This window comes from Pseudochaenichthys georgianus, chromosome 5, assembly GCF_902827115.2.
Source record: "Pseudochaenichthys georgianus chromosome 5, fPseGeo1.2, whole genome shotgun sequence".
NCBI classification, from domain to species: domain Eukaryota; kingdom Metazoa; phylum Chordata; class Actinopteri; order Perciformes; family Channichthyidae; genus Pseudochaenichthys; species Pseudochaenichthys georgianus.
The window spans coordinates 11,702,814-11,724,379 of NC_047507.1; the positions used below are offsets into that span (position 1 = coordinate 11,702,814).

Below are 21,566 nucleotides of genomic sequence, written 5' to 3' on the forward strand. Positions count from 1 at the left end.
GGTCTCAAATACTCCTTTGATTAGTAATAAAGTACTGCGTCATATCATATATGCATCGCATTTGTTTTTATGTGTAAAAAGTAACTAATAGAAGTATAAAGTCGCATACAATGGAAATGTAAAATTGTGGTGCTTGATTATGATTCTTGAGTAATATATTATAGAATAGAATTGGGAGGGATGAAACCCTCTTTAATGGTCACACATGCAGAGCACACAGCACACACAGTGAAGTGTGTTCTCTGCTTTTAACCCATCCTAGTACCAGGAGTCTAGCACTAGGAGCAGTGGGCAGCTATTGTACAGCGCCCAGGGAGCAATGGGAGTGAGGGGGGTGTCCGGTGCCTTGCTCAAGGGCACCACGGCAGGGCAGGAGGTGAACTGGGACCTCTCCAAGTAGCAGTCCACACTCCATATTTTAGGTCTGGTCGGGGACTTGAACCGGCGACCCTACAGCTCCCAGTCCAAGCCCCTGCTGACTGAGCCACTGCCGGACAAATATACATAGTTACATTTTTACCACTGTGTGTATAATAAGAAACATTTAGTATGAACTACTTCAAGAGTAAATCATGTCAGTAATTGCATGCAGCTCCCTCAGAGCAGAACATAAATACAGCTAACAGCGCCGGCTCCTTTGAGTTAAGATCAAAGAACATTTTCAAAGGGCTGTAATGCTTTAACGAGGATATACGTTAATCCTAATAAACAGATTAGCAGAAATATCAGGAGGCTTTTTTAATCAAATCTCCTGTCGACTGCTATTTTTTTTCTTTAGCCGACACGAAGCAAGCCGTGCCTTTCTGCTGCTCTTGATGTTATCTGAAAGCTTGACATAGATATGAAATGTTTGAGAATGATACCCTGAAGTAAAGAAAGAAGACCCAGAATTTAATTAAGACTATTGTTCGGTTTTACTAGAATGTGAGTGGTGTGCCATTACAGTCATGCAGAGATTAATATCTAATAAGTTGTTCTGCTGCTTATTATTGCCTGGAAAGCAAAACATTCAACAGCATTTGACAGTGAAGTATGATTAAAATCGCACTGAGGTACAAGTAAATAATGTATTCAAATTGTGACAGATCGTGCATGTAGTGCCAGTCAGAACAGCTTCCTTCAGTCAGTTTCAAAAAGGATTAGATTCAGTTAGTCAGACAAGAACAGTTCCTGTCAATCAAAGTATGATCACTGCTTTTAGAGTCAGACTGTCAACCAAACACACACTTAAAGAGGACACCGTGCTCCACAGCTCGCTCCAATAGAAGTGCTTTTAAGCGGCCATTAATAGATAGTTAGCCATTTTCCACTTGAACACAGAGTCGTCACGAAGAGCACTTTGTACACCAGGTCCAGCGAGGTAAACTGTACATTCAGTCTCAGTGATGTCATCACGTCTTTTTGAGATAACCGATATGTGCCAGGGGGCAGGCGGTCTCCTGTCGTTCATTGTCTGTTCTGTTCAGCTGGGTTAGCTGTCGTACCAATCCAGGAAGAGGAGAGAGAAGGAGCACATGACCAGGAAGAACAGGATCCATACCCGGAAGCCAGCGTTGTTTTTGATTGCCTTGGGATAAAAGTAAATATAACAACATCAACTAAATTAAAACAATATGCAGATATGAATAGCACAGCACAATAGATTATAAGATAGTTGACTTAATATTCCTATATAAATCACTACATATTTGTGGACACTGTAATACTGTACTAAGATATTTTCCTTCAATAAAATGAACAATATGTGTTATTTAACAGTAACAATCCTGCATTCAAATGTCACTTCAGAAAAAGTAGAAGTGTAAACGCTAAATACCAAAAGTAAATATACTCAGAATGGCCTGCTTTAAATGTATATATACCACACCAGTGGAGTATAATTACTGAGCATTAATGTGTTTAACACTTTAATACTGCAGCTGGTTAAGTTGGAGCTAATTTGACCTGCTTCCTATAAATATACAACATCATTTATTAGTTGATTTTTATTTTGTATCATTAACGTTAAATAGTATCTAAAGCTTTTAAAGAAATGGCAATAAGCCCTTTGAGATGGAGAGTAAAAGTATGAAGTAACATGAAATAGTAAGTACAGTTAATTCAGTACGGATTATTATACATCTGATTCAGATATGTATACATATAGTTGAGTTTCCTTTAAAGAAACTTTACTTAATGTTTGTGTATGCTGTTATAGTTGTGTATAGATCTGTTTTATTACCTCTCGTATATCCTCATTCCCTTCTTTGACATTTTCTGTGGCGCCCACCACCAGCTGATGGATGCTGTCTATCTCGGTTTCCTGTCGGGAACGAGAGAAGGACAATGTGTTTATGTGCATCATTTTTGTAGAAGTGTCCGAGTGAATAAACTGGGAGGAACTCGGCTTACTTGATGCAGGACTTTCTCAGCAAAGATCTCCTGCAGGCGAGAGATCTCCACCACCTTGCCCTCGATTTGCCTGACGTGCACAAAAGGAACACAGGAAATATCTCGTGAACAAAAATTGCCGAGCATATTTAAGCCTTTCCAGATGGCATTAATGTTCCAGGGGAAGGTAATTGTCACCTCAGGACCATTTTTGTTTTCCCATCTGGAACAAACATGTCAGTGTTTCTCTCTGGCTGCCACAGCAACAATTTCATCTGCAAACACCTCTGTCTTTGGGTCACTTTAATGCCGTCTGAATCGACATCTGGTATTTCACATAACTGTCGTCTTGCTCACCTGCCATTTCAATCACTAAAGGGGTGTCATTTAGTGGGAGGGGAAGAGACAGTTTCTCCGGTTTACTACAGTTCCCTGGTAAATCATTTCACGTTCACTTCCCTGATTCAAAACACTGATGTGTGGACAGAATGAAATGACTGACATCCTCTGGTAATAGCCATGTTCTTCAGGACAGACTTAATAAGAAGCGATGCTCACCTCACTTCATCCACCAGGCTGTTCATCTCACTCACCAACCTCTGGTTCTCCTGCTCAAACTACACACACACACACACACACACACACACACACACACACACACACACACACACACACACACACACACACACACACACACACACACACACACACACACACACACACACACACACACACACACACACACACACACACACACACACACACACACACACACACACACACACACACACACACACACACACACACACACACACACACACACACACACACACACACACACACACACACACACACACACACACACACACACACACACACACACACACACACACACACACACACACACACACACACACACACACACACACACACACACACACACACACACACACTTTAAGTGTGTATGTAATGTAAATAAGGCTTTCATTGCAACATGACATATGGCTATTAGGAGTTAGACTATGCTCTGTTGGACACCCTTTACCACAAACTTCCACTAGCTAAATTAGATGGTAATCTGGGCATCATAAAAAGTAAATCTCCATAAAAATCTCCTCTATGAAGTCATTAAAATGTGCTTGAATTAGTCCCTGTTAATTACAATGGTTGTATGCTCGCAGGAATCTAAAAAAAAACACATTTAAAGGGTAAAATGTATAACGATGTTTTAGGTGCCGCACCATCTGGATCTCCTCAGGAGAGAGCTCGTCCTCCACCCGGCCCTCCTCCCACAGGTTGAGGGTGTTGTTAGGGACTTCAGAAACACTCTTCTCTACAGGAAAGAAAGGAACATGTTCTATCACCATTACTCAGCGGTTAACTGTAATCATCCGAGTAGCTATTCAGTTGCTAATCCTCTAAATAAGGCCATAACCACTTAGTGTTATATTTTCTTTTTAAATAGATTCATGCGGATGGATTTGTTAAGATGGTGTTTTCTCGTCTCTTTAATTACACGGAAGAGCAGTCCGTGTTGAAATACTGAAGCAGAGTGAGATTGATGTTCTTTGGCAGGCTCTGTTTTCATGGTGCAGCTCCAACAACTGTAGGTCATTACAGTACACGGTGCTCGCAGGGACCACGTGACGGAATATCATTTGCCGGAGTGTGCTGATTAATTATCATCATGACGCATGATATGCCTCAAACTGTTTCAACCACTGTGCCAATCTCAGTGCTGCTTGATTAAAATGGCTCATGAATGGAGAGGGTGGATGCAGAGGGACTTGTTCAAGTAGGAACATATGATTATCGTCTGGGAGGTTCATCGGCAAGGTGAGAATACAGCACAACTAATAGGCTGCAAAGAGAAGTGGTGAGCCTTGTTGCCACACAACACATGTTTAGTTTGCAGCACAGCGAACAAGCAATTATTAGCTGGAAATGAGTTCAGCAAAATCCAATTAAAAATAAACAACATTGGGGATTTCTCTCACATGAAAATTAGTTTGAGGTAATAATGTATATACGCAGTGCTATGCTTAACATACTTATCATGTAACACAATAATGAAAATGAAGACCATTTGTTTTTTGACCATCACACTTATCCAAAATCGATATGGTCATAATGAAGCTGAAACGTATCAAAATGCCAATGAAAGATGAATGAACGCATTTCAACATGCATGCAGCCGTTGCCTAACGTAAGCCCATGTTTTCGGATTAAAATATAGTACATTTTGAGTGATGTAGAGGGGGCTGTGTGAACCTTTGTGCCTCCCTGTATGTTAATGCTTCCTAACACCTGTGGGTTTGAATTGCATAAACCTGCAGAATAACAAGTCAATGGTAATAATAATAATAATAACTGAGATTTCTATAGCGCCTTTCAAGGGACCCAAGGTCGCTTTACAGGAATAGGGCAAGCACAAACAAAACAAAACAAAGGTCAGACAGACAAAACAACAGATCGATTTAAGGGCCGAAAGCCTTGATGAACAGATGGGACTTGAGGGCCCTTTTGAAGGCGTCCAGTGTGGGGATGTGATTTCATCAAGCACCCACAATGAATCATTAGCATTGATGCTGCTGCGCTGAAGCATGGTGCTTTTCAAATCAGGGGCTGCGTATGAAACACAAAGATGTGTCCTGCTGCGTTCAGGTGGCTGTGGAAATGTAAATGATGAAGCACTGTTGTAGAGAATATATACATAACAATCACCCATTTCTCTTATAATGCAGTCAGGACAGCTTACGATAAGTGTCTAGTTGTGTTTTCCTGTTATATTAAAAAAGTTACTGCGCATGTCTGTCACGAGTCCCATGTCATGCAAAGAATGAAAGCAAAAAGGTTTCCGATACCAAATCAGCACAGAATAAGTCAGTGAAGTGTGCACCTATAGTAGAAGGCGTGCAGTCTTTGTGCCGACACAGAGATAGAGTCCAGTGTCTCAGTGTCTCACTAACTCACCAGAACTTTCCTCCTTGACGGTTTTCTCCTCCATGGGCTCTGGCGCTTTCCCCACCCTGCTGTGGTGCTCTGGAGCCAGTCTGGACCTGGAACCACAGGCACAGGGTCGAGTGAATCAGGAGGACGTTTTACACACGTTATGAAGTGTATAGCAAGTATTAATGTGTGTGTACTCACAGCCTCTTTTTGTCCACCATTCTCTTGACTCTGATTGCTCTCTGCTCCGAGTACAGCTTGCACACTCCTTAAACACAATCAAGATACACATGATGTTACCATGCAGGTTGGTTCAGTGATTTGGGGTATGCAGTATGTGTCATGTTAAAACTAATCCCAGGGCGAGTTAACTATCCTAAAGATAAACAAAGAGACGTCTCCCCAGCAGTCTACAGAAAGGCTGTTTTAATTGTAATGAGTTGCAGGGACTCACCTCTCAGGTAGACTTCAATGAGGTCCAGCACGGCCCCTCTGTGCTCCTTTACCTGGGCTGAACTCACTTGCTTCACCGCTATCATGACAACACATTCAGTTAATACAGATCATACATAGTACTGTACAGTGCCAACAAATAAGGATCAATCAAATTTCCAGCTCCCTGGTTATGTTATGAATGTCAATGTAGGTCAGAGCCAAGTTACAAAATGTATCTTTATTGTTTGTTAAATAATGCAACACCAATAGTATTCGTTAACAAGCACACACCTTCGTTGCGTAGCTGCCTGATGGCCTCAGAGCAAGTCCTCATGAAGATCTGAGCATCCTGGTCGATCTGGTCTCGCTCATTGTCCGTCATACGGGTAAGATCTGAGGAGATGAGACTGTAAAGCACACCGGAAGAATCAAAGTAAGTTTACATACTGTGTAGTAGGTATCGAAAGTGAAATGTGTGATTAGTAACCAAACAATGATTGTATTGATGTATATCTTCAACTTTCTGCATTCCTTAAAATCCCACCATAAAACTGGACATATGAATGACCATAATGTGACTCTAACAAGTGACCTGTAATGCAATGTAATGACTTGAATATTAGCCTTATTGCTGTCAGGTTGTGTTGTGTAGTTCAGATGGTGTCTCCCTCTGGTGGACTTCTGAGATACAACAATACACTCCTCAACTAAGGAGTGTAACTAATTACACATAGGTAATGATTCTGTTTTGGTATTGCTTGAATGGTAGATTGTATTTTGATTGAACTGGATTAATTATTTGTTGCGCAAAACATTATTTAAGCTAAGTCAATCTGTAAATATAAATAATAAAAATATGTTTTAAATTACAAATGTTCAACATTTTCATGTTTAGGTATTTCTATGATATATGGAATTTCCTATTTCCCAATGTGTGTAGCTCAACGTGACAGATGACTTGAGTTGATTGGAGCGTTATTTAGATCACCTTTTGCGCCGGGTGTTGGTGGCACATTATCATTTTAATAATAATAATAATACATTTTATTTCTATAGCGCTTTTCTTGAACCCAAAGATGCTTTACATTTGGGAGGGAGGGTAGACAAACAAAACAAAAACAAAGCCAAACATTTTTTGAAGGCAATTGTGAGATTTGTTTAACATTTAACGTTTGATTTCAATGTGGCTGGAAATCGATTCACAGGCTTCTTCCAAATCGGTTTAAATGTGGGTACAGTACATTTAGCTATGGGACTTTGCAATGGACACTTTTGTTTGCTATTGTCTTACAGACTAAATGAGAAAATACACAGACAAAACGATGCAGAGAAACTAGTCCATGCATTTGTTACTTCTAGGCTGGATTATTGTAACTCTTTATTATCAGGGAGTACCAAGAAGTCAATCAAGTCGCTTCAGCTGATTCAAAATGCTGCGGCTCGTGTACTAACCAGAGTTAGGAAAAGGGACCACATTACTCCTGTTCTGGCTGCCTTACACTGGCTCCCTATAGAACACAGGATAGAATTTAAAATTCTTCTTCTCGCCTACAAAGCCCTTAATGGGCAGGCGCCATCTTACCTTAAAGAACTCATTATACCCTACTGTCCTGCTAGGGCATTGCGTTCCAAGAATGCAGGGTTGTTGGTTGTTCCTAGAGTCTCTAAAAGTACAATGGGAGCCAGAGCCTTTTCTTATCAAGCTCCACATTTGTGGAATCAGCTTCCAGTTTGTGTTCGGGCGGCAGACACCCTATCCGTTTTTAAGAGTGCGCATAAGTCCTTCCTTTTTGATAAAGCTTAGAGTTAGGGCTGATTAGATTCAGCCCCTAGTTTAGCCGCTATAGGCTTAGACTGTCGGGGGACATCTTACTTCTTCCTTCTCTCTGTCTATACCTGTGTACTCTCATGTTCCGATTAACCCAGCTTCCCCAAATGTCTTTCTTTTTGGTGTCTATATACGCCGGGATCCGGAGTCATAGATGATCCTGCGGTCCTGTGTCCTGAGTCCTGGACTTTGAGTCGTGGCTGAACCTGTCACTGTGGTCCTGCCTGACTCATCATACTACTTCCCTGGTGGCTCCCACAGGATTGCTGATATCCTTGTGGATTCATCTTCCTATTATACACACATGCATTTCCAAACATTTGGACTACCTATGTTGTAAATGTATTATCTTTTCAATTTACACACGGCATCTATTGCACGTCTGTCCGTCCTGGGAGAGGGATCCCTCCTCTGTTGCTCTCCTTGAGGTTTCTCCCATTTTTCTTTAAACTGTGGGTTTTCTCCGGAAGTTTTTCCTTGTACGATGTGAGGGTCTAAGGACAGAGGGTGTCGTATTGCCATACTGATATTCTGTACAAACTGTGAAGTCCACTGAGACAAATGTAACATTTGTGATATTGGGCTATATAAATAAACATTGATTGATTGATTGATTGATTGATTGATTGATTGACAGATCATTTATATTGAAAATAACTACGAGTCGCTGCCTCTAAATAAAACAAACATGACCCTGACAAAGGCAGATTGATAAAACTGAAACAAGTCATCCTTTACCATAACTGTGGTGAACTAGGGGAGATGCTTTGGTTTGGTTAACATGCAGTCACTAAATGCTATAGCATGGCACCGTCAATAATCAATCAATAAGACTTGTATTTAACTTTAGCCATCATTTGTTTGAAATGATGACCATCTACACTAATGCTATCAAAATGTGAATGAATTCAGCTGAATCCACAGTCTATAATCATTCTGTCAGGCTTAGTCAAAGTGTGGAGGAAGAAGGAAGTTGATAAGAAAATTGGAAGACAGGCACGGCTGATGGTAGACGAGACTACCACACACCACTGATGGCTTCTTGATGGATTTTCCCACCACTAAATACTGCTGCGCTCCACCCATTGACATCTCCAATGTTTAGTTAATGTGTTCTGTTGGGGCTTTATCAACAACGAAACGAACCAGAGGCTACTCCACACACCCACACCTACAGAACACAGAGGGGGCCTTGAAGGGAGGAAGGCCCGGATTAGTCCCAGGGCGTGATTTGTTCTCCACTTGGTTGCAGCTCAATTATTCCAGACAATTAGACTGGAGCCTGCCTGAGGACCACCCTCCTCGCTGCTGACCTTGTGCCAGCAGACAGACCCTGCAGCACACACATACACACTGGAGACATATTTGATGGTACCTTTAAGTAGCCCTGACCCCTGACCTCTGAGTTTTGTGTCTCTCTCTCCCCCCCCCCCCCCCTGCAGCCTCGGAGGGTTTTCCCCACTGCTGCTGTTGTTGATTGTGGAGGATTACTGCGACTGTTTGGAGAGGCTTACCTTCCGGCGCTCACATAATCTTTCCTGTGTTGTAGCAGAAAGTCTTTGAGCTTGGTGATGTTGGTGATCTGCCAAGATAAAGCGAGAAGAAGAAGAAGCATTACTTGATTATCCTCATGTCAACGAGTTCTTTAAATGTTGCGCCTCATTTGCGGCTTCTAATGTAAACGCGTCAACGCGGCTTGAGAAGGTTTTTTCAACGTGTACCAGGAAACTATTTCCAATGTTCGGACAGAGCCAGAGCAAACGTGTAATGTTGTATTCATTGGATGTGACAAGCGACCAATGTCTGTCTATCTCTGTGAATTCTCAATATTTGCTTTCGACAATTCATTAAGCCATGGACATACAACAAAAATCAGACCTGCAATTTAGCCGTCAAACTGCTCTCATGAATAAAACCGTGAGTGGCGGCATACAGAGCACTGACAGAGCCATCTCTAATAAGCTTTAAATTCACGATCTGTTACTATTTATCACCGAGGAACACGTCCAAGTGTATGTGTGCACAGGCAAACTAGAGGAAACTTGGTTCAATCCAATATTTGCTCCTGTAATTCGGTCAAATATTAAAAAAAGACCAAATTGCTTCCCCGTCCACAGAGCTGTGCCGGCAGGCTACAAGTGGCTGTGGATACGCACACAGCGGGCTCTGTTGGATCCACGAGAAGACAGGACTCCAGACAAGCTAAGGATTGAAAAATGACACAATGACTTTGACTGTGACAGCGACCTCAGAGCGTGGGAGATTATTTTGATAACATAACGACGCTGTCTTCAGCCTTCAGCTTTTTTTCACTCTAACAACCTCAATTATCAAATTGCCTTGGCTGTAAGGGGGTAACCTGGCACCGGCCGTCTAATAATGTCTCCAAACATTCATTTTTAGCGTCACGGTAACCTGAAGCAGTGTTTTATGCGAGCTGACGTTTGAAAAATGACATGTTTTTTTTTTCCTGACGCAGAAAGAAGGTGTCAAGACAAACAGAGCCGAGCAATTTGTTAGAAACCTAGCGCTCCTTCTTCTGGTGGAGCAGCTAATTCAGTGACGTATGAAACTGCTGCGGGGCACTCACTCAGGCAAGGGCTGTTAAGGCAAGCCGACCCTTGTAATAATACAATTATTTGAGGTCAAGAGTTAATTGTTGTTCAGAGCAGTTGAGCTTAGAGGGGGGTTCAGTGGAGAAGAGAACCGTTATTATGGTTCAAAGTCTGCTATGTAGTGTCTCAGTGAATAAGGACATTTTGAAGCAAACTCCTGCGAGATGGATAGGATTTTCCAAAACTTCAGACACAGTCATATGTTCTGGTTAGTCGTGTTAAACGAATAATCTATCCTTTCTTACCAATGTTATTAATAATGTATTTTCAGCAAATAGATGATGCATTCAGCCGTTCCACTATGTATCTCATCAAGGAGACAAATATAACATTTGCTTCATTTTTGCTGTTCTGTGATTTTTATTGGTTTTATTTATTATCAAAACGAGCATTACGAGTACTAAAGCTAAAACAATTAGTTAATGGATTAACCTAATGTTCCAAAAAATACATCTACAATAAATCTAATAATGAACTAATGTGAGAATATTGAGTAGAATATTGAATCATTCAAAAAAAGAAAAATGGCAAGGAAATAAACTCACTGACCCCAGGTTTTGGAAAGTGAAAATGTTGATTTCCTAGTTTTCATTGATCACGAATTTAAAATGTTTTATATTTCATGACATACTGGGAACTTGACATAACTTTGAACTAACCCTCAACAAATGATTGATGAAACGATCTGCAGATGCCCTAGGGTTATCTTCCTGTCAATATATTAATTAAATCTTTAAAAGGACGCACAGCTTGTAAAGACTTTCATGTGCGTACAATGTAACAGATTGTCATGATATGACTATATCAATCCATCGACTCCCCAATCTAAAGTATATCCAGACTGGTGGTAAAATCTTTAAAGCCACAAAAAACGCTGTGGAGGCACATTTTTAAGTTGCAGTAATTCTGTTTTTGTGCCTGCCACAAAGTGGATGATATAACTTTTTACATAGCGTTATTTTATCTTTGACTATAAACTATATTTTCTGTTAGCAATTAGCACTTGGCTTCAACTTTTATTTATGTACAAACTGTATTTTCCAGCAGAATTAAGTCCATGGTACTGCACCTTTTTGCCCAGCAGGCAGTGCTAAATCCACAGCATTGGAACAACATACAGTGTGTGTGTGTGTGTGTGTGTGTGTGTGTGTGTGTGTGTGTGTGTGTGTGTGTGTGTGTGTGTGTGTGTGTGTGTGTGTGTGTGTGTGTGTGTGTGTGTGTGTGTGTGTGTGTGTGTGTTGTGGGGGTGCCGGGGAGTGTCAAGAGTGCTGCTCTGGGGGTTGAGCTGTCTCCTGTGTGTATACATTGGAGCTCAGATTCCCAGCACAACCTCGAGGGTTTGCAGGGGGTCAGAAGGATCAATTGCTCTTGTAACTTAAGACCCTAAAGAGCAAGTAATTCCTCAACAATGAGAAGGGGGTGGCCTTGTGCATATGTTGCTATATGCGAGAGCGAGAGTGTGTGTGTGTGTGTGTGTGTGTGTGTGTGTGTGTGTGTGTGTGTGTGTGTGTGTGTGTGTGTGTGTGTGTGTGTGTGTGTGTGTGTACGTGCAGCCGCCATAGGTGTGTGTGTGTGTGAGGCCGGGCTCAGCGACGGCAGAAGGAGACAGTCTGCCGGGCTACATCTAATCTCGTCATCATCAAAGACCCCCACTTTACCTCCTCACTTTCTCCTTCCCCCTGTTTCCCTCCAGCCACGATTGAGCCCAAACAAACCATCAGGGGGGATTATTATGAGGAAGAAAAGAGAAAAAGGCTTAGCTGGCAGATTTCTAAAGAGCTTGGATGGCTCTTTGTTTTGTTAAATCCAGGTAACTGACAGAAGTTCATGATGAGGTTTAAGTCTCTGCGTGTCCTGACCGAGGGCGATCCGTACTGACGCCATGCGATGTTGTGTTTCAGTATGTGGGCCCGATACACAGAGGATGCTTCAGTGGAGAAGACTCCGCCGCATGCTGGTTTTATTATCATGTTTATGTCTGACTCTGTAATGGGTTTGGTTTTGTCTTCTTATGTCTATTCACAGTTAAACTGCTTTAGTCAGCTTTGTAAACAAACAAAAAAAAATTACCAAAGAAAACTTTTAAGATTATTTATGAAACGGGTCTTCGGCTTTTTCTTTTTTATATGTGCTAAAGTTGCATTAGTGTGTTTAGATTTCCACTGGATAATTCAAAGCCGTAGTTAGCAGCGCTTGTATACACTCTTGATGTTTGTTCATTTTTGATCATGCAGCTCAGATCATGCATGGATACAGGACATCAACGTAGAACAAACAAAGACAATGCATGTTATATTGTTAACTAAGAGAGTATAAAACTGAGACAAACACAAGACTGTCAAATCTCTATTGACAATATTTATAATGAACAACACGGTAACTGAAATTGACTGTGTAGTCAGCACCGAGAAAGGTGTTCTTTGGACACATTCATTTTGAAGCAACTCAATCTTGTTTCAACGAAGGAAACAAATGGATTGGCTGAGACGGTCACATGTAACTCGTAAAAAAATGGAAACCACTGAAGACAAAATAAATAAATAAATAGACAATATTGAAGGGCATTTTTGAAATTAAATGACAATCATAAATTCAAAGCCATTAAAAAAAAAGCCACTTTTATGCAATACTGTGTTAATAATGTTTGTGATTCCTTCTAAGTATTCCTGAACTTGTTTTACAGTCGAGTTTTCTTTAAACAAAATCAACCAGTTCCCTTCATCCCAGAGACACTCTTCTTCACCTGCTGGCTGTAATACCTCAGTAACTGGTTGAACTCACATCAAGCCTAACCTTTCTTTTAAAGTGTAAAATCTGGGGTTGCACACACGCCGGATTTACGATGGGAAGGTGCGTCTTTTAAAGCTTGTCTTGTGTTTCATCACCCACCTTGCTTTTTATTTCTGTCAAGTAATTTGAACTGTGCGTGCAAGTCATGGGTTGTTTCAGGTCAGCCGTTTCAGATTGTTTATAATCTCCTTGAACATAGCTACGATTAAAAAATGATTACACGCTTCAATAAGACTAATTACTTAATACGGCTATTGTAGTCACGATGGCCATCTTTAAAACTTCAAACCTGCTGGTCAGAGCTGTAACCTGTGCCATTTTCGCTTAACCATTATTTTGATTTATATATATATTATTATTTAAAAAAAATAAAATAATGATGGATGTTCAAAGATTGCTTTTAATAAAAAGAATTGCATCTCTGAAATCCCAATATTTGCAAAGATAAACCAGGATATTGCTATCGAAAGAGTAGAGGATTATAAGCAAACAACTAGGGCTGCTCAATTAAATCGTATTTTAATCGCAATTACGATTTTGGCTTGCAACGATTATGAAAACAACATAATCTAAATAAAACGATTATTTTTGTATTGGTTTTTCAGTTGAATTATACTTAAAGTTCAGGGTAATCAACTGTTACATTTTTTGTTTTCAATAAATGGATGTTTTCAAAGTAAATGGATAATTGTTTTCAATAATTGTGATATCAATTATTGACCCAAATAATCGAGATTATGATTTTTGCCATAATCGAGCAGCCCTACAAACAACTTTATTTGGTATATCTTCAATGGCAAATTGTTACATTTGTAAGCCTCTTTCTTTCTCTGGACTCTAAATGTCAAGTTTGGTCGCAAAAAAAGAACGCCATAAATGATGCATTAAAGTAAATCTCCTATCACCATCTTCTACAGTAAATCAATTGAATAAAGCAATCACTTCAATAATGGAGAAAGCCACTATAAGCGTGTGTACGCCAAGGAACAACAGATATTCAGCTGTGTGGAAGACACATTGTAACAACACTGCAACACTCAGGCCTCATTAAAAACAACAGGAAGTATAGTGTCTGCACTTTTGAGGCAGCAGTAACCCAGCCTGACTTTAAAAACTATCTGTTGACCTCTGTCTGCAACAGTCTCTTTCATCTACCGGTACTCATGATGAATTGAGACCACAAATGGAAAGTAAACAACATGTTTGTTGTTATTCAGTCAATATGAATGTGAAATGAGGACACACAATGAATACCGCATGTCTTTCAGCAACATAACATCTTAAAGCAACATAGCATCTTAAATCAGGAACAAAACACACCACAACACTAAGTAGAAAACACATCTGTTGTAGGTTCAGACTCTCTGTGTTTTGAAGTGTCAGGGTCAGGTATGCAGCCTCCTGTCATCTGCATTGGAAGTATTTCAGTCAGTGTAAATCCCACTAACTAAGATTTGTCTAATGACAAAGCAGGACGGCATTCTTCAAAAAGCGCCAACAGCTGCTGCTTTAGTGTTTCTTCATGTTTAAATTGAGTCTTGAATATTGAGCTCAACATTACTTCTATTCCGCTTAGACTATTTAGCCTGCCGAGTATCTGGTGTCCGTCTCGTGATTAAGAGTTGGACATGCATCTGTAAATGTGTGTATCACCACTTTTTCCTATTTTATTTTCATTTTTAGGAATCATGCTAAAGCATTTTGTTGCACGCAGTGAAACTAAATCAAGGTTTTGCTCAGGCCTGACAGCAGATGCCGCAACATTCAATTTGCCTGGCTTTCATGAGAAAACAGTGCAGAGATTTGGCCAACTGGTAAAGAGACCATTTAGCAGCATGTTCATCTCAGGGTGATCCCAGAAAATCACTTCCCCATGGCTGGGGTCCTGACCGGGGAAAGACCCGCTTTGACAGCGGCACGTGTTACCTGTGTGCCCATATGTTGGTGTTGTGTTGAAATGAAAGGGGAACGTTCGGGAATGGAAAGACTATTCTGGTTTTCCCCTTGGTGGTGATTTTGTAAATATTTGTACATAAAATAAGATTTTAGAATTGCATTTAATCAGCTTTAACATTTACTCTTCAATATATAGTTCAAAGTCAGAATTAAGCATTTGATTCGCTAAATAAATTATGTTTAACCTTCTTAACAATTGGTTGTGACTATTCAAGTAGGTATATGTTGGCTACAGGCCTTTGTGCTGTTGCCATACATGTATCAAAATTAATTTTTTATAAGAGGCCTGGTAAAAATGGTCAAGAAAAAAAGAGCATTGAAAATATGCACTTTATTCCCTAAATGATTGACATTAATGTAAACTCATAAATGTTATAGGCTGTATACTACTCTACACTATGCCTTTAACATGAGCTATTAAATGCAAAAGATCTGCCGATATGCTCCGGTTTCATATGCATGACAACATCGATCAAATACAAAATGATCCGACAGACCATTTTCTATTCGGTCTCCTACTTTGATTGCGCCTTAACTGATTCAACATATCCCAGTGTATTTCATTGAGGAAACATTTGACTTTCATAATCAGACATTCTTTGGGATGATATATTCCAGAGCATCCCACACACTTGAGTTGAATTCCAAAATGTGAACAAACATTTGAGATTTTGAATCTTCACCACCCTCAAAAGTAAAGTAAATTAGATTCTAACCTAAATGTTTTTAGTATATAAAAAGCAAACTATTTCAATATGAAAGCTATCATAGGGACGAGCCCCCCCAACAGCACAACATATTTTTAAGTGCTGGCTCTTGGCCACACTGTTCAGGGTTTCTAAGAAAACACAGTGAGAAGGGGCCAATTTCAGAATACCAATACTAAAGGCACAGTGGGGAGCCAAGCACTATTTTCTACACACAATTTACCAATTTTGAAGTGACCCCCTCCATTTAAACTTGAGAAGGGCAGCATGCTGCTGAGAGAGACGAGGTGAGCGGTGAAATGGAGATCACAGTGCCCCAAACCGACCCCTATGAGGTAGAAGATTCCCCCGACCAAACCCCACCCTGAACACACTGGCCCTCTTATTAGTCAATCAAGCCTTTTTCTATGGCCTTGAAATGATCTACATTTCCTTTCCCATTGAAGCGCTTTTTGAGTGGGAAAAAGCCTCATAGGACCACTGTGTATTTGTCAACTTTGATGTTTTCTTTCTATTTTTGTGAAGCTTCAGTGGGAACTTGGGAGAGTTATGCATGTCTTGAAGGGCAACCACATCTGTTCTGCATTAGGTGCCGGCCGTCAACATTGTTACTGGGGACCTAATTTAATATTTTCTCTGTTTTGATCTTCCACCTTTAATCACTGGCTCTTGGGAGGATCGGCTTTCCCCAAGAAATTGTCCAAGAGCCGAAAGAAAATGTTATTGCAGTATGTTTATGGAATCGTACATGTGAAGAGGGGACTTGCCCAAAAAATTCTGCCTAAAGTCAGGCTGCGCTGAGAAGAACGGATAGTTGAGTTGCGGGTGAAAACCGCGACATAACTGTACACAGTCAGGACATTCCAAACTCCCAATTTCAATTTCTACAAAAGCTGCTTCACCGAGAAGGTTTGAGATAATATCTGCAGCGTGAAGGAGACAGCGGAGGGGGGGGGGAGGCGAGCAGAGGGCACCACAGGATAGGTTTCGGTTTCTTTGAATCAGCACCACTGCTTTTAATAAACCACCTTTTCTAATATAAATGTAACAGAACATAACAAAACCTTGGTTGTGCAGAGCTGCTGCGACCGGGCTCATGTTTGCCTCAGACTGATGGTTGGAGACATCAGGTACAACTTAAAGTCCTGACTCCCCGAGGGAAACGTAAAGTGGTTCTTCAAGGTGCCTTTGAAGAGGTTTGTGTTCATGATATTCATGGCAGGCCAAGGACGTTTGGCTGCAGAAGCAGAACTCACGACATGAAGCGAAGCCTTTTATTCACAAATGATCCATCTCCTGCTTCCAACCATTGATGCTGTCTCAGAACCTCAATTAGAGAATCACATGTGACATACTTTTGAAGTCTTAATAAAGGGAGCTTAATGCTCTTGACCTTTTGTGTAACGTTTGGGCCACTGCAGCCTAAATTCTAGATCACATTGTGTAATTTTTCTGGGTCAGTTAAAGACTCAGATTCATGCCAGTCAGTGGGGGAGCAGTGGCGCTCGGACCTGACAGTTGGCACCAAACATTCTGGGCTCAAAACTGCTGAGTCCGCGGACAGTTGGCCCAAAAGTGATTTTCGTCCTCCAACAACTTATCTTTTGTCTTGCCAGATCTCAAGCACAGCAGTCATTTATTCTGAACTGCCCACACTTGGCAGGATTGAAACCTTCCTGAATGCCCACTGAGGTTGTAGTAAAAATAGTGTTAGTGTTTTATTTATCTTCTAAGTTGTTGTAACGTCCATTGCAGTCATCTTGTGATGGGATCATTCTAGCGCAAATGTCAAATTTGGCCAGGGGTGTTAAGTGTGTGTGTGTGTGTGTGGGACCTTTGATCAAACCACACCAATTTTCCAACATCTATTAAGTTGACTGTATCTGGCTTAGTTGCAGTGCTATCACAGAGAAATACATCTGTCCAAAGACATGTGGACCCAAATATAGAAACCTGGCAAAGCATTCAAAACATCTTCTGTGATAGCTCCTGCTACAGTAAGTGTCTCAGTGAGGAAGTATTGCCATAACGACACACACACATATTCGCAAGCTAAAAACTGCTGGCAATAATAATCGCTGGGCATAATTTGAAAAAATGTTGCAGGAAGATCGTCAAACAGGCATGTCACAAAGAAGACTAGCAGACATGGATATAACTGAGTCATTTAGTTTGAAGTATGTCGCAACATCATAGACTGGATATATACAGTATATACATCAATGCTGCAGAGATGGGCTACAGAAAGGAAAGAAGGCCATTGTGTAAAGCTACTTTGTTTTAAAAACATAAGATGACATTGCATCCTTTTAAATTGAATTTTTGTTGTACAGAAAACCAGAGCATTGCTAATAAAGATTAAGGAAAAGTATTAAAAAATGTAAGTAGAGTTAACACTTTCACAGAGAGAAAATAAAGTTATGACTCAAAAAGTAAATGGTACGATTTTGGAATTAAATGAGTGATAATTATTAAAGTATACATAGTCAAGACCATAAAGTAATTTGTTTTCTTGTAAAAATTGGTGAAATTGTTTCTTAAAGAGGAAACATTTTATATAAATTATATTCTGCTTGCACAAAGACACAGATTTGAATCTGGTTTATTGCATTTCGACAGCACTCGTTAATACACTAAACTAACTTATAGAAAATATATTCTCACAGAATTTAGTAACTGTTGTACAAAGAGCTTTTTCATATATGAAAGTGTAATACTATTATGTAGAATAATCGTAAAAATAGGCTGCTATTTTCAGAACAGAACACAAATCAGAAGAGTGCATATAATACAGTTGCAGATGTAACAACACATCAACTCTTTCCAACTACACCTACAGCAGCTAAGAACATTAATTGAATTAGTGTTGAACAATAAAACGATATCTGCTTCAGGATTATATGCGTGTCAGCTGCAATATATGGTATGGCAATGCAGGGTTGTATATGTATATGAATGAACCTGGTGAATGTGTCATAATTATGAGATATTTAATGCATGTTCTGTGTCGTCATATAAAATAATATGATAGTGGTTTTTCCATCCATTTTGCACACTCATTCACATTGCATAATAAAGTTCTATAATGATATGCACTGCTCAGAGAGGGCCTGCTAACACACTGCTGGTACACACTGTACTGAACATCAGCATTCAGTTTCACTTTGACATCGAGCATGCTTGATAACAGATGAACTTCATGTACACATGTCATAAACTTACTGTTGCTTTTATAATTCAACATGAACAACACTGTCGCTAAACCACTTCAGTTTGTAGCTGTCATTACAAGTAAAGTCAGTCTGTGTCGATGCTAGCCCGGTTAGCTAAAGTTAGCTTGAGGAGACACTCACCACTTCTTTCGCCTTGGGAGAGAAGCCTATCTTGGGTCTGCTCCTCTTGAAAATGTCATCTTTAGGAGAGTCAAGGCCGATTCCTATCGCCTTGTTCCTGGTTTTTACAGTCTTAACACTGGCTTTGAAAAGTAAAGTTATATCCACAGCCATGTCTGTGAAGCTGCAGCGCTGTAAACAAATCGACACGTCACCAAGAGACGACGTCACTCTCCTGCGACGCTGTGGATTTTCCCTGAGACGGAGAAGAAAGCCTTACATTTTACCTTAGGATTTTTATCAGTAATTAATGAATGTAGCGTGTACTGTACCTCGCAGTATTTACATTTTGAGAAAGGCTGACCTGCTCTCAGGTTGCTCGTCGCTCGCCATTGAGTTACAGGTGAACAAAACCTTAAAACTTCGAAAATCTCTTATTTTATACCTTAAATCTAAAAACACTTAAGTGGTAGGCTTAACCTGTCAGATAGATCATAAAGTGTAATGGCATATTTACATGTTTTGCACCAACGTTACTATATTAAGGATGTATTATGGACCAGTATACTGGTAATCATCAATAATCTATCTTTGTTTCTTCCAGAAAAAAATGCCACTACAACTTATTGAAGGGATGTCCAGCAGGAAGAGAAGACCCAACTGGACAGACCAGGAGTGTCTTCTTCTTGCTATGCTCATGCAAGAGAAGAAGGACGTAATCAGAGGGAAGTGCAGCACTGGAATTACAATACAGGATAAAAGGAAAGGCTGGGAGGAAATAACCCAAGCCATAAATGAAGCCTTTCCACTGTTTCAGCGTACAGTATCTGACTGTAACAAAAAGTGGGAAAATCTAATGTCAAAGTCAAGGGAGGAGATCAAACGGCACAGAAGTCAATCCAACACAGGTGAGGAAAATATGCAGTTTGATAGCAATACAATGTGTTACAAAGGTATCATTAAGTCTAAATGTAAACCTTGAGGGTGGATATGTGGGGATGGCTGGAGGAAAAACACATGTTAAAAAATAAACTTCTAGAAGAGGAAATGGGCTGATTTACATCCTCACAGTTTTAATTGAATATATGGGATTATGTTCATTACCTCATGCACAACATGATTATTCACTTACAGAAGGTCTGTCCATGGAGCAGTTAAGTGCTGTGACTCAGGTGGTGGTTTCTGTGATGAACCTCTCAGACAGGCAGCAACAGGATGGAGAAGACTCTTTAATCTCAGGACTGGTGGAAACTCAACATAACAGGTCAAACATGGTTGGATATTGTGTGTGCCGAGACCGAATCAAAACAAACTTAATTATATGCGGTGATTCATTTAAAATCTGTTATTTGGGTCTGTTAACCCCAATCAAAGCATAGACTCTTATTGAATTCATTTGGTTAATAGACAAACCTCACTTTGAACATTTTTAAGTGCAACTTTGTACAAATATATAATCCCCTGTGAAAATTCTTATTATTCTTATTATATTATTAACAGGAATATTGTTTCTTTCAATAGTTGCTTACATTAATTTATCAAATCAAATGTGTCAGTGCTGTGAGCACACCAAAAACAAAGTCCAATGTGTAATCTCACAACCTGGACAAATTAAACTCAATAACAAGAGGCCATTTAGAAAAAGTATTTGATTAACCAATCATGAACCTTGAGGATGAATGGACAATTCTTAGAAATGGTATTAATCATTGACCACCTTTTTTCAGTTGTGATGAAGATGGAAATCAGCACTCAGTTGATGAAAGATTCTCCACCAATCATCCCCTGAGAGAGGATGAGCTCCCGACACATACAGGACCGTCAAGTTCTCCAGCAGAACAGAAAATGACTGTTTTTGCTAACTTCCCAAAATCAATCGCAATGCATTTTAGTTCTCCTCGTGCTGCTGACTTCGAAGCTTCTGCAGAACACCAGGAAACCTCCTGCTCTTCTTCATCTCCAGGCAACTGCACAACGCTGCAAGAGCGATTGGATTTGGAAATGTCAGTACTAAGAAGACAAGAGGCAGTTCTAAAGCTGCAAGAAGAATATTACACACTTAAAATCAAGATGATGAAAAAGACGATAGAGCCGCCACTGTCAAAGGACTGAAGTAACTGTAAAGAACGACCTGTTACTTCGGTCTGTTTCTTGTGAAATGTATTTGTGAACAACCTTTTGTTTTGCTGTGAATTTGTATTATTGTTTAAATTGATTATATGTTGACATAGAAACAGCAATATAACAGTGAATAAAAGTAAAAAACACAACAATGTGTATGGACTTCTTTTTGTATAACAAATGAATGCAAATAAATAAACATGTCCAGACATACATCTAGACGTAAATATACCTTCACACAGCTCAGCCACAGCATACACTTAAAAAAGTGAGAAAGGATAACATATGCTCACACATCCTACATATTGCACAAACATACAGTCCAAGGTCTTTAGGTTTCCATGTCTGAATGAGGAACACAGATTAACACCTCCAGTTGTTATGAAAAGTAACACTTTTCTACTAGCTGACCTGCATCATGCCAGGTTTTTGAATTATTCATACAAACGTTTTGGTTCATTAG

The 21,566-nt window shown here is 40.0% G+C and overlaps 2 protein-coding genes across 2 annotated transcripts; one reads left to right on the forward strand and one right to left on the reverse strand.

Annotated features, from left to right (window-relative positions):
• Nucleotides 1-213: 213 nt before the first annotated feature.
• On the reverse strand, nt 214-19,230 carry stx18 (syntaxin 18). Its single transcript, XM_034083577.2, has 11 exons — nt 19,004-19,230; nt 9,097-9,164; nt 6,046-6,161; nt 5,774-5,851; nt 5,521-5,587; nt 5,344-5,429; nt 3,612-3,703; nt 2,929-2,987; nt 2,392-2,461; nt 2,222-2,302; nt 214-1,567 (listed from the first exon to the last, which is right to left on the reverse strand). Exons 1-11 carry the CDS (start codon nt 19,154-19,156, stop codon nt 1,472-1,474), a joined length of 966 nt encoding a protein of 321 aa, XP_033939468.1. The 5' UTR covers nt 19,157-19,230; the 3' UTR covers nt 214-1,471.
• Nucleotides 19,196-21,224, forward strand: LOC117447014 (uncharacterized). Its single transcript, XM_034083578.2, has 4 exons — nt 19,196-19,385; nt 19,587-19,890; nt 20,117-20,246; nt 20,710-21,224. Exons 1-4 carry the CDS (start codon nt 19,293-19,295, stop codon nt 21,092-21,094), a joined length of 912 nt encoding a protein of 303 aa, XP_033939469.1. The 5' UTR covers nt 19,196-19,292; the 3' UTR covers nt 21,095-21,224.
• Nucleotides 21,225-21,566: the final 342 nt, after the last annotated feature.